We start from the raw sequence: 14,366 nt of genomic DNA on the forward strand, positions 1-14,366 counted from the left end.
AGTACTCAAATCAGCAGTTACAAAGACATTAGGTAATTAAAACAACGCAGAGGTAAATAACCATTATTACAGTACAGTGGAGATTCACTGAGCCTAGCTGGCATCCAAACATTCCCGGAGGTTATCAGAGAACCCAGAAAACTCATCTGCTTCAGTTTGTCAAATTCAAGTGAATTGTATTTGCTTTTAAAGTAATTGCTTTAAAAAAAAAAAAAATCTACTTTTGGCTAGGTATATTACACATGGCATGCAAAGAGAAATTCCTACATTATTTGCATAGCACTCAAAACTTCCTGATCAAAGCAGAACATAAAAAAGGGTAGAACTTCACATTGGTATGTACAAATAAGAAATATAAGCTACAGTTATTTTTACATAGTAACACAGATGAATGAATACTGTGTTAATTCAGAGAATCCAATCTCCAAATGGGAACAGAGTGCAACATGCAAAGGGAAAGTCTAGTGAATACTCCAAGAGACTGGAAGGAAGCAGAATCAGACATGTTACCGAAGGGGTGACAAGCTATTAAATGCAAACAAATCCACTGTCTAGCAGCATCCTCTAGAAAAGAACTCAAAGTCACAATCATCCTTTTTTGTACAACAGTTCCAGCCGTGACAAATTGAACATGCAAATGTAAAGTGGTACACATAACTGAGTGTGGTGCAAAGGGAAAAATGAAACACAGTAACTCTATAGAAACCTGTCAAGCTAAAAATTTTTAACATTTCTTCTCACAAAATATTTAAATCTGTCAGTGCATTAGTGTTAAAGTGGCATTAAAAAACTTCTGCAGTTTTAACAGATGCAGATTATTTTCAAAATGCATAGCATCTACATTTCTTTCGAGTAGGCACCATGATATTTACACCAGTGCTAAGAATTCTTGGTGGAAACAGCCATTTCATTAGATTTCCTATTATTTCTTAAACATCTCTTCTTGTATGCAGTCTCAAGTTCAACAAATACTCACCAAAATTCAAAAATATACCCTATGAATATTAAAAGAACTATATACAACATTTCTAAGACACAGGTTAATAGGCTGCCTTATGTGTAATATTAAAGAGAAGACATTATTCAAGTTTGACAGATATTGAGATGAAAGGCCTTTGGGTTGGAAGCATTTCAAAAGACAACAGTGTTTTAGGCTAAGAACTGTTTGAGCCCAGTTTATGACTAAGGCATTGCATAATAAAATATACATTTCTATTTGGTGCAATGTTATGTTTTGGAATCTATAGTGTGTCAAATGATGTATTTTGTCACTTTAGTAAACACTATAAAGCACACATTTCCAACATTTGAAAATTAAACTTATATAAGGAAAAAAATCAAACACTAAATCTATAATGTTTTATATTAAGCTGTTTATAAAAAATACTTTAACAAACTTAATTCTTACTTTTTATGGGGGCAGTCACCCGATAAATAGACAGATTTTGAACGAAGAAAAATGGCAACACCAGGAATTCACCTGCCCCCTTAAACGCATATCCAAAATCTCTTGTCCAGAATGAGAGAGGGTAAAGGGGGAGGGGAGGAGAGAGTTCCAATTTGGGTTTTTATTTTAATGTTATTTTTTTCAGAGACTTCAGAAACATTCCACCTAAGAAAGGGCTTCTGCTCTAAAATGCCGCAGCAACACCATCAAGTGTGCTGTCCGCGATGGCCGTCTCCCAGCCCCGACCTCCTCCTATCCCCCCTGTAGGGCCGTCCTCTGGCATTCCGATGGTACTGATAACCTTCATCTCGGCTCCTGCTTGGCTGCCCTTTCCAGGACTCCTCCCCTCTCACATGAGGGTAGCCCCCCCTACCAGAATAGCCCCAATCACTTTTGTACTTCCTGCCTCCGTAAGTCTGATTATAGAACTGCTTGGATCGACCACTTCTCAGGATGTCAGACACCTCGCTTTCATCCTCTGAGCTCTCTTCTTTTGGTCTCGGCACCCTGTTGTCCACAGAGCTGGCCCCACTGACTGCGTCGGCAGCAGTCTTAGGATCTTTCACTTTTTCTGGTTTTTCTTTCAGACTCGGAATGGTCCTTTTAGGCTCAGGTTCAACAGGCACAGCTTCTCTCTCTCTGTTTAGGATCGGAGTGGGAAGACGAGCCTTTCCCTCTGCTACAGGAGGGACGGGAGCCAGTGCCAGCTCTGCCTTAGGTGTCTGGGATGACTGCTCCCCCTGGCCTCCGTGCTCGCTCACACTGGCTTCAGGGAGAGGATGGGTGTCTTCACCTCCAGCCTCGGGAAACTCGTCTGCTGCTGAAACCGAAGCGCATTCTTTAGAAAGATCCAGATTTTCCAGGGGCAGATCCAATTCTCCTTTCTCATCAGAGGGCAGGACAATATTCTGCCTCATTACTGGATTTTCTATGAATCCCTGAAAAGGGTACCCATACCAAACGTGAGGAAAGAAAGGAGGTGCGATGGGAACCGGGCCTAAGAATGGGTTCGGTCCAAAAGACGGCTGCGGGAACACGTTCTTGCCGCTCAGCGACTCTTCATACTCAGCGTGAAGAAGCTGCCCAGAGTTTTCGGATTCTAGGTCGGCCTGATAAGACAACTGTCCGTGACTTTCAGACACCTGAGACGGAGGGATAACCAGGGTTGAAGAAAACGTCGGTGGTCCAATCTCTGCCTGTGGCATCTGACCGTTAACACTGGCCTCAGGCTGCACGGGGAAGTGCGCGTCCGGACAGGCACAGTCACTTTCATTCTGAGCAGATGGAGCTTCTTGGAACCAAGGGTTTTGAGGGTACACGGGGACAGGGACCTTTGGGTACATCCTGCAGGCTGCCAGGTAGGCCTGGTGCAGAGGGTACAGGTAAGAATGCGGGGCCCACATAGGGCAACTATATGCCTACAAGAGACAAAGAAAACCAGTAAGATAAACAATACGGGGGGCGGGGAGAAGTTCAGAGTGGGCTCAAGACAAGTTTCTCATGCCTGCAAAGACCATAAACTGCAGTCCAAATACTAGATCACTCTGATACACAACATGCAAAGGAATTACAAAATTAAGTCACGGCTATGAGACTCCATTCCTTGCTCCTACCCTGAAACCAACTCCAAGTCCCGCTACAGAGGTTTGAAAGGAGACAAGAGTCATGAAGCCACCTACAGATTATCATGATCATTAATTCCATCCTTTAGATCTAACTGCACAGAAGTAATCTGGGGTGATACAGATCTCAGAAACCACCACCATCAATCAAGCACTTGAGCCTCCAACTTCCGGTCTCTCGATCACTGGCTGTTTAGCTTGACCTGCATTCATTCATGTTCTGGCTCTACCACTAACTCAGTGTGTGACCCCGTGCCAACTAGTTATCTAGTCTAGACGTGTTCTACCATGAAAACGCTGGTACAGAAGTAGGTGACCCCCAACATTTGGACTCCACAGTCAGAGGAGGTCCCAGAGCAATCCAACTGCAAGGATTAAAGTCAGACCTCTAGTCAGATAAGGATAAATACCGAAAATGAAGCACTCCAAATCCCTCCCCTGCAAGAGGTTCAGCTAAACACCAAAACACGACGAAAAATTTACCAGACAACTGGCTAATTAACCAATCAGCTACAGTCAACATTAACTAGGTAAATATAAACTACGCAGGAATGCAGCAGATGGAGAAATTAATCAAGTCTCCTTTTATGAACTGGTCCATAGGCCACACACAGAGTAGGGCACTTCATTTCATGTATTAACAGTCTAGAACCCACAGAAACGAATCCAAGACAGCAGACAACACCGCACTGACGAGAACAGAGTTCTCCAGCCCTTTCTAAGACAAGCCATCTCCAGGCTGATCACCTCCCACAGGAAGCTGTGCTCTGCTAGTGAGCTCCACCTTCCACGGGTGGCCTCCTCTCAGCCTTTCAAGCAACTGAGTCAGACAGAAGAAGAGCATCCTCCCCGTTCCATAAATGAAGACAGCCAGGCTCAGACACCCTCAATGACTTGCCCAGGGCCATACAGATAAGAAGTGCAGAAGCAGAATTTCAAACCCAGCCCTTTCACCTAATTCCTCACAGGAGCACTTCCACTAGGCTGTTTCCCGAATATACTCACAGGGTTAAACCACTGCCAATTAAAAGAAAAAGCAAGCAAATACTGGAGCTGCAATCACCACCAAAAACAAACTATATGGTACTGAAAATGTTACTTCTTAAAATAATGAGATTTAGTAAACCTTAGGTTATTGACCAACAGGATAAGAGTTAAGATTATTTAAATGGTAATAATTTAAAACAGTATTAACTTAAAAAATAACTTCAAAATGATAAAATGTAAATACCTTTACACCAAGATTGAAGAAGAATCGAAGAATGTTCTTATCTGAAAATAAGTAACATAATCACTCACTAAAATGATACATTCACAAAAAGTTTTTGTTCATTACCCTCAAAGGATATATAGTTCTAAGGACAATTTTGCCTACTTGAATTGTTTTTCTCTAGCCTGTGATATAAAACATATATTAAAAATTGTAATATAACCAAAACCAGACTCTGTTACTGCCGGGTAATTCCAGATTCAACATGCTTTATCTAGTCTAACAGCCGTGCCCCGAAATGGCTTAAATTGAGATTTTTATGGCTAAACTTAAATCTGTGCAAAGAAAACTCAGGTGCTCACTGCCTTTCTTTTCCAAATTCTCCGTGGGGTTTGAAATATTATGAAATAAAAAAGTTGGGGGTAAGAGTAAAAATCAACATAAGCCTAAATCATGAACAAGATTAGCAGGATAATACTAGCTCAGGTATTCATTTGACATTAGCCGGTTACCCACAGACACAAACATCAAACCACTGACTAATAAAATTATCCACAAAAATCCAAGTAAAGAGCACAGAGAGTCACCACATTACTCCTTCAGTTTTTCAAATAGGAAATTTGCAAACTAAACTCTTAAAAAAAAAAATCACGAATTTAAAAAGAATTCCTTAAAAAATATATACTATTGCAGGCAGTACTATAATGACAGCTATTATGTTTTCTATTCATTCTCCTCTACATTTTTTTCATGGATGAAGTAATATGCGTAGTTCCAAACACCAAACCACTGATGTGAAAACTCAGTACTGTTTATAGTTATCTGGTTAGTTAACACTATTAAGATTTAATTCAAAATGGTTTCAGACTGTTTTTGAAAAAATGACAGGGGCAGGGGAGTACGGGGAGGGGCGGCTGCTATAAATAATAGTTTATATATTACTAAACATGTAAAAACACCAATCAAACAGGAGCTGAAACAGGAGTGATGAGTGACTAACAGCTGAACCTCTGCTGTCCTCCCCAAGCAAGTCCTTTGGCTTACTCAGCAACATGACCTCTGTCCTCTACATTTCTCACTGAACCTGTATCAGTACTTGATAAATAAAATCAATTTGAACTCAGAGAAGGAGCTCACCTTTAGGCAGGTCCTCCCCAGTGTGACACAGTGAATAAGGTGGTGCAATGGCTCGATCTCCCTTTTCGTTACAAGGAAACCCAGGATACAGTGGGTCTTGGTAAAGGCTCAGTGTCTGAGGCAAAGGCATCAAGGGCTGGTTAACGGCCTGTATTGACACAGGAACTGGAGAGGGTGTTAAATGAGCCTGGGACACAGCAGAATCAGGTCCAGTGGTCAGAGTCTGTGTCACTGACAAAACAGGAATTTGAGCAGGGACACCTACAAAAGAAAGGGAAAGGAATCAAAAGCTATAAAGAGGTAAAAATAATTCTCTACAAATGTAAGTTTACATTAAGCTAAAAGGTGAAGAACGCTATAAAACTGTATAGCTAGTAAAACGGTGTGTGTTCAAGCAATCTAAAGAAGTACTAGTGTCAACCAAACACGCTCCTGGACACAAAGGAGGAAATAAGCGCCCAGAAAACAAGCTTTGAGTCAGTATCTTCTAATAACAGCTCTTATGAACAAGACACGGAGCCTGGCAGAGAGCTGGCCCACGGGCGTGAAAACCGTGCTGCCAGCACTGGGCAGCCAGAGCTCACACACCTGCTGCCGAGACTGTGAGGGCACACCTCAAATGAGCACCACACGAAGCTGGAAGCAGGGCAGTGCTCTGGGAGGCTCCACACACCTAACCCTGCTCGGAGGTCAAGCCCACACTCAAGAATTTCAAGACTTGGAAGGCTTTTGCTGGTTGATTCACTGAACTTTTTAAATTTTTATCTAACCTGTTGGTCCAAAAGTTGTAGGTTCACTTGGCCAGGCTGGCACAGTGGCTGGTAAAGAAGGCACGGCAGGAGTTAGATGTACCTCTGGAGACACCAGAAGGGGAGCTGGACTGGACAGACACACATGTTCTGCTGGCTTCTTCAAGGAGCGGGGGTGGAAAAAGACAAGAGTTCATTTTGCTTAATTCTAATTCAACCACCACAGGTACCTTGAATAGCCTGCCTTTTACACACCTGTGGTTTCTACATAAATGGTCTTTCTCTGGTCTTAGAAAAGAAAAAAACACAGTAGCTAAAAATTCCAAACTAACAAATGTGATCCTAACCAGTGACTGCCCACCAAAAGTCACAGAAGTCACTGGCAGGGTTAGAAACAAACTACAAAGCAACTTGAACACAAGGCTTTCAAGGCAAGAAAGCAAAATCACTGAAATCACCCTGAAATTCATGAGCTTAGAAGCTCCTCACACAAAGACTTAGCATAAAACCGTACGCTTTCTACCTGACATGAAGGATGTTAACTGAAAGGCGAAGGATAAGAACCTTCTCTCCTCCTGTATTAGATCAAGAACCAAAATAATCTGCTAGAACTCAGGTTCCTTCATCATTAAATCTGTAAATCGGTGGTACTGCACTTCAGATGTGTATTTTTCTAATCTCTTCAATCATTACATTGCCTCCCTTCTATGAAATAACTGTTAAGCATGCAGAGAGGTCTAACTCTTCTTTAAAGTTTTGAAGTAAAACAGAAATTCATAATTTCCCTTCAAAAATCTCATTTGCAAAAGCCAACTCACCACAAAGGCAACACAAGGTGTCAGATACAAACTTACTCAAAATCAATTCAGAAGAATGGCTTCTATGTCCAGACAATGGTGATTATAAAAATAACATCCCATTAAAACTTGAGAACATTTTAGACTAACCAAGAACAGAATGAGAGAAAAATCATAATTGTATTCCAAATTATGATACTAGATAGAGTAAATTCTCCCATTTCCTGTATTTTCTGTTTTTTAATGATGACAGTAAGAGTTAAGAAACCCAGGGAATGGAGCATTCAATGTCAAACGCTACAATGTACTTACTTGTTCTGTAGGAGGTGGGCACTCTAATTTCTTTGATGGTGATGTAATTCTTGAACATTTATCATTGCTAATATTCTTTGGAAGCACAAAAAAAAAAAAAAAATACTTTCGCATTTCAAAGACCCACATTCTGGGGTAACCATGGCCGCCTTTACAGCTCACCCTACCCGCACCTGCCTGCACCCTCTGACGACCAGCTACTCTTTTCCATTGTACCTGGGCTCCAACAGGTGGGGGATTTTGCCTCCATATCTTCATCACACAGACTACTGGGCAGTTTTTATCGGGAGAATGGTTTCAAAACAGCACTTTTCCCATAAAAATCTCAATCTGCTATAGAGTAATGGAAAGTAAAAGCTAAGCTATTTTCCACCAATTCAGATAGGTCATCATAAGGTATCCTTGAAGAAATGGTTATAATTTGTGAGTGAATTCTCCTCAAGCACTGTAATTTTTTCTCAATTTTCTTCTGCTTTTCTACTTCCCTAACACTTGTTATAAAATGATGAAATCATCTCCATCTCCCTCTACACTATCACAATGTTAAGGAAAAAGAGACGCAATTAGTATTTAAAACGTTTACCTCCAGTGTGCCTGGCTCCGGCTTTTTATCCAAGGGAATATGTCCATGGACAGAGTCTATAACCGATCAGGATAAAAAAGACGGCATCATTCACTAGTTAGGTGTGAAGACACAGCAGTAAAACGTGAAGACAGAGAAAGCCAAAAGTACCTTTTGAACCATGTTTGGTCAGTGGATAATAGAGTTTTCAGAATAACACAATGTGCTTTATTTAGCTTGAGACAATGCTTCTCTACAACAGTGAGACGTGACAGTACATTGCTTAATCATTTAAAAAGAAAGTTCTTTTCCCCATGTCTGACTTTAAGCCAGAAACAGATCTCTTGCATCTGCTTTCAAATGATGAAATAACATACCTTTATCTTTTCTTTCTTCGGTGTCCATTCTCCGCCTGCTTCCTTTTCTATCGCTTCCATGTGATGATTTTCTCTGGACGCCTGGGTTGCTACTCTGAGAAGCTGACTGGCTGACTGATGAGCTCTTAAAATAAACAAAACCCAACACTTTGGGTTAAAGATTTACTCACAAATATATGAACAAAATCTTTTAATTAACCTTACTCTTCATACATCTAACTAAAACTCTCAAAATTCATAGCCCTGGGCTTCCCTGGTGGCGCAGTGGTTCAGAGTCTGCCTGCCGATGCAGGGGACATGGGTTCGTACCCCGGTCCAGGAAGATCCCACATGCCGCGGAGCGGCTGGGCCTGTGAGCCATGGCCGCTGAGCCTGCGCGTCCGGAGCCTGTGCTCCGCAACGGGAGAGGCCACAACAGTGAGAGGCCCGCGTACCGCCAAAAAAAAAAAAAAAAAAAATTCATAGCCCTATCTATATTTCCCAAGCTACAAAAAAATAGGACCTAGGGTTCATATTATATACTCTATAGTAATCGGCTTACTAATAAGGCAATCAGACGCTTGGCCTAAATTAGTATGAAGACTTCTTCGTATGCCCATGTTTCAGGAAGCCACCCTGACCAAACCTTTACTTTGCAACTTACACTTCCGTTCTCTGCACAAAAGCCTTCAAAAGCAGCCATAGCTCAGCCACAGCCCTTGGTGGGGGAAAAACACCCAAGTACAAACGGGCAGATACAGTTCACTAGGACGCTTACCACTGACACGCTACTGACTGTCAACAAATCACCCAAGCTCCACGTGAGCTCCAACTTCTAACTGGTGAAACACGGGGACAGGAATAAGTCTGGCTCCTCAGCTAAATCACCACTGAAGGTCTCTCCTCTTCTAGCATCTGTGAGTAAATGCTGCACATGGCTGAGAAGACAACCTCAGCCCTCTGTGGCAGGCGCTTTTCTACAAGACAAACCTGAGTCGCTATCAAGTCCAAGACAGGATCAAATGCCTATTTAAAGACAATGAGTGTGAAGACTCCATTTTAACATCAAAAAATTTCACAATCTATTCCCACATTACAGTAGCTGTTTCTCCCCATTCACTAACTGAAAAAAGGACAAAAAGCTGTGAGTAGAAGCTTAAATGATTTGTAGTTTTTTATTTTCTAAATATTATGGAAAAATAATATATCACAGAGATAAATATACTGAGACTAAAGACCATGCCTCATTCACATGTGAATTTGGGCACTTCTTCCAGTAATTCCTAAACTCCAGTCCCTGTGCCAGACTGAACTATGTATATACCGTTCCAGGTCAGCTGTTTTCAACTGAGCATCTCACACCTCTGAAGGATCCCATGGAGGCCAGAGTACAAAAAATTGAGTGTGTGTGGCTCTAATGCTTTATACTGGTATAAATATATATACCTATATACATATACATATTGAGATATATATATATATATATATATACACATGACAATATATGTATCATATATATGATACATACATTGGGTAGCATCCTGTAACATTCCATTTTGTTTGTTTAACCCACTGTTAAGAAAGTGTTCCAACCACCACTCTCCATCACAGGTCATTTGGTGTCACTTACCGATATTTCAGACCATAGGCACAGGGCGCCCAGTGCCCCCAAACTCAAGTAGCTAACCCTTGCCCTGTGCTGCCAATGACCCCTCCTCACACAGCATTTACTTCACACTACACAAGAACCGTTTTCCCTTCTGACTCCCCCCAAAAGAAGTAAGAAACTTAAAGGTAGGGAACACTCGTCTCATCAGAGAAGCATCCATCACAGCCCAGCGTCTGACACAGGGAGCAAGGGCAAAGCCACAGGGCTGCATGTACTACCACCTCCAACAGTGACCACTGTGAACAACAGCTCTTATTTATATGTACTAGGTTAATCTTGTCCTGGTATGTTTAATAAGGGACACTGAAAAGAGTTTTCCGGTTTTACAGATATATCTCGTTAACTGAATCATGAACCTCTACTGCTTAGGGAAAGTTACTGGTTTTGTCTAGCAAAAACAAACGAGTTTTGGTTCAAAAGAAAATACTAGGGCTCCCCTGGTGGCGCAGTGGTTAAGAATCTGCCTGCCAATGCAGGGGACAAGGGTTCAAGCCCTGGGCCAGGAAGATTCCCACGTGCCGCAGAGCAACTAAGCTCACGAGCCACAACTACTGAAGCCTGCGTGCCTAGAGCCTGTGCTCTGCAACAAGAGAAGCCATACAATGAGAAGCCCGTGCAACGGGCTAGTGCAACGAAGAGTAGCCCCTGCTCGCTGCAACTAGAGAAAGCCCACGTGCAGCAACAAAGACCCAACGCAGCCAAAAATAAAATAAATTTTTTGAAAAAAAGAAAATACTAAACTTAAAGTGAGATAACCAATTTATTACTTGCCTCAACTCTGCCACCAACTAGAAATATCTTTAGACCTCACCTTACTCATGAAGATGAAAAGGAGGGGTAGCTGCATAATCACCAAGGTATCTTTCAGTTTAAAAACTATTAGTCTACCATTTAAAACTATGGCTTAATACAAAAACTATATTAAGAAAGACTTCTGAAGGATAACTTTTAAAATCCCTTTTTATATACATACGGAAAGGGCTGGGAAAGCCTGTTCATCCCTGTTCTGAATCTCATAGAGTAAACGAGATTCTTCTATAGCTTGCTTCTCTCTGCGCTCTTCCGGAGAGAGGCCAAAATAGTTAGAGTCTCGAGTCGTGGCATCAAAATCCTCAGCTCTCTCACGATCAGGTTTCCTGTCAAATAAAACATTCTTGTCATGAAAAAAAAAAAAAGACAAAATGTACTGAGTACCTAAAATAATATAAATCAACGCTTTGAGCAATTCAAATATTTGACCAGTTTAGCTACACTGTGAGATTACAGAACTTTTAGCTGCCTGATTAATAAATGTTTAGGAAACGGAAGCCCCTGGAGCATTAGGCTACATTTCAGAGTCAAGAAGACAACCTTAAAATAGGGTGGAAAGAAAAGAAAAATGTAACTCACTTCCAAGTGATACAGAAAGGCATAAATGTAAGCACTGTGTATTTTCTTTACGCCATATTCCAATACTTTCATAAGAATTCTCTTTCGAAGGAAAGGGAAGGTTACTAGTTTAGGCCTCAAAAGCACTCTGATTTTCTGTTCTAAGTAAAGGACAACGTTCAAAAACACACCACCGACCATCTTCCTGCTTTTTAATGACACTACCAAGGGAGGATGAAAGGTGAAAAGAAGAAAAAAAATGCACCAGGCTAGATACTAACTACAGATAAGACTGCTGTCATTTCAATAACTTTGGTCAAAGGAGACAAAAAAATTCATGAATAGAGTCTAGTAGCCTATAACATAACCCTAACATTTTTATATGAATTAAAATTATTATAGGCAATATGAATACTATTTCTACACTCTGTCTAATAGTTCCACAACAGTGGGAAATGAAAACCCAAAGCCACCAGGGAAAATACACTGAAGAGATGCAGCTCCCTAGAAAGAGTGGGAAGGACACAACTGATACCATCTGATTCTCCTACCTCTGAAATCAAGAACAGCCATTTCATGTCCTCAGTCCCACTTAAAATCACACCCTAATTCCAATGGGGCACATGTCAACCCCCAAGTATTAGGGAAAAAAACAGGGGAGCAAACCTGGACCCTCAATCTTAGACCAGTCCTTCTCAAACCCCAGTGGTCAGACTCCCAAGATGACTCAGCTAGTGCCAGGAGTCTCCAGAAAGTCAATACTCCCTAACCTCTGCGCCCCATCACCCGAAGCCCACGTCTCACCCTCGCGCGCCACAGAGAACCTTCCTATCCTGAGCCTAGCGGGAGGGGAAATATTCAGCGTGGACACGTCTATCATTTTCGGCACCTGCGTAATGAAAGCATACGTGGCAGTCCTGCTTGGTTTTTGTTACACTTTGTTTTGTTTTCTCCAAAGGAAGAGACAATATCAATGAGAAAGAAATTTAAAAAGCGAGAGGTCATGAAGGTCTCGTGCCCAACATCACTGCTCTTTTTATTCTATAATGAGAATTCCAAACCAATGTGTGAAATATTAGAAATGAAGTCAAGATAAATTCTAATGGACTTAAATCCACTGGAGTGTTAGCTATAAAATCCTAAATTTTGATTAGAATTTTTTAGAATCTTACTTTTAATATTCAACCATCAGCACTCTCTAAATTTAACACACTAGTAAAATTCATTCTCACTCCCACAGGCTAGAGGGCTTACTAACTGCAAGTGCAACTACGTTCGCACATGATCAATCGCAGTGCCAAAATTCTCCAAAGCTTTATGTCTATGTACTCTCCACTGCCTTCTGCCATCACGTGTTTTATACAGCAAGTAACAGGTAGCTAACACATAAACAAGAAGAGGACCACGTCTGCCTTGATCATTCTAATTCCTAACAGACTGGACAAAACACTAGAAACACACTGGATAAAAATTCAGTTTGTGGTAAACAAAAGTGTATTTAAATCAGTCATTTGGTAGTCTGTGTACGTTCTTTTTTTAAAACTTTAAGACATTAAAGCGTATCCTCTGTTCAAGAGAAAAAAAGGCTCTTCTAGTCCACTAAAAAATGAGAATTTTATTAAAAAGAAAAATCTCATTTCTGCCCACGACCTTCCTATACTGACTTCACATTTTTAGGTTTCCAAAGCTAATATTCAAAGTAAGTTAGTCCTCTTAGGTACTTTGCCTGTACTAGGTAAAATACCACCAGATGCTAGTGGAGTCTGGTCAATGTCCACACATCAGACTTCAGCCACAACTAGGTGATTCAGTGACATAAGTGCTATCTGTTGGGGGAGGCGAACCCACCGTGGGCCCCGAATGCCCCTGCACACTGTTGCCGGGTGTGCCAAGAACACGTGGCCCTGATTACTCTGTACCCAGGCCATTTCTCAGGGTTGTGTTATCTAGTGACCACCCTTGAGGGATGAGGGAATTCTTTCTTATGATTGATTTTTAATCATCTGTTCTCATTAGAACTTTTGGATAACTGGATTATGAATACATATGTACTTTTTACACACATATAAGCATCCCTTCAAGGATACACAAGAATCTGTTAACACTGGATGCCTCTGCAGAGGAAGCTAGACAACTGGGACAACAGGGATAGGAAGGAGAATTATCAGAACAAACTTTTCAGTGTTTTGGATTTTGAACAATATCAATTAATTTGCTATCCTGAACAGCTGGCTCAATTAAAAAAACTGTAATGGATGTGAAGTACTGGTATTTGTTATGCATTGAATTGCATCTCCCAAAAAAGATACGTTCAAGTCCTAACCCCCCGTATCTGTGCATGTGACTTTATAAATAGGGTCTCTGCAGAAGTAATGCCATTAAGATGAGATCATAGCAGAGTAGGGTGGGCCCTAAACCCACTATAACTGGTTCCTTACTAGAAGAGACACAGACACCCAGGGAGGAGAACACGTGACGATGCAGGCAGAGACTGGAGCGATACATCTACAAGCCAAGGAACACGAAGGACTGTGGACAACACCAGAAGTAGGAGAGGCCTGGAACAGACTCTCCCCTAGAACCTTCAGAGAGGGCACGGCACTACTGACACCTTGATTTCAGACTTGCAACCTTCAGGACTGTATGAGAGTACACTGCTGTTGCTTTAAGCCAGTCTGTGGTACTATGCTACCACAGCCCCAGGAAACTACTACACAGTATTGGTACCACGTCAGCCTAAGAACCTACAACTCTGTCTTAAAGATGTTACATAAACTGTCTTTAATGACAAAATGTTAAGTACGTTCCCAAGAGAGGGGAATGCCCAAATGCCAAAAATAAAGAAACTGAAGACCAGAGCTTAGCAAGCACATAAGAAGATGCTAGAGCTGTTCAGATGATCGGGGAGATCAAGCTTGGATGGGGAAGGTGAGCCACAAGCACCCACAGGAGACGTGGCCAAGTTCACAAGAAGAGGACAGCCTCCACTTAAGACACACCTTCTCAAATAAAGCTCCCCCAAAGAATATAAGCTACTCTGTAACTACTACTCCAAGGAAGGGCAGATTAGGGAAAAATTTAAATCCACGGCACAGGAAACTATGACCCTGAAGTTCACGTGCCTCCGCGTATTCGGT

General features: G+C 41.5%; 1 protein-coding gene across 1 annotated transcript in view; it reads right to left on the reverse strand.

Moving 5' to 3' along the window:
* Positions 1-1,653: 1,653 nt before the first annotated feature.
* The window catches only part of OTUD4 (OTU deubiquitinase 4), a 37,747-nt gene continuing 25,034 nt past the window's right edge, over positions 1,654-14,366 (reverse strand). Inside the window, exons 14-21 of the mRNA XM_065877888.1 lie at positions 10,835-10,997; positions 8,214-8,337; positions 7,858-7,913; positions 7,275-7,349; positions 6,187-6,325; positions 5,417-5,677; positions 4,301-4,341; positions 1,654-2,865 (exon numbers count right to left, since the gene is read on the reverse strand). Of these exons, the coding sequence (XP_065733960.1) occupies positions 1,654-2,865; positions 4,301-4,341; positions 5,417-5,677; positions 6,187-6,325; positions 7,275-7,349; positions 7,858-7,913; positions 8,214-8,337; positions 10,835-10,997 (2,071 nt within the window). The remainder of the gene's footprint in view (positions 2,866-4,300; positions 4,342-5,416; positions 5,678-6,186; positions 6,326-7,274; positions 7,350-7,857; positions 7,914-8,213; positions 8,338-10,834; positions 10,998-14,366) is intronic.

The sequence above is a fragment of the Phocoena phocoena genome, chromosome 5, assembly GCF_963924675.1.
Source record: "Phocoena phocoena chromosome 5, mPhoPho1.1, whole genome shotgun sequence".
Taxonomy (NCBI): Eukaryota; Metazoa; Chordata; class Mammalia; order Artiodactyla; family Phocoenidae; genus Phocoena; species Phocoena phocoena.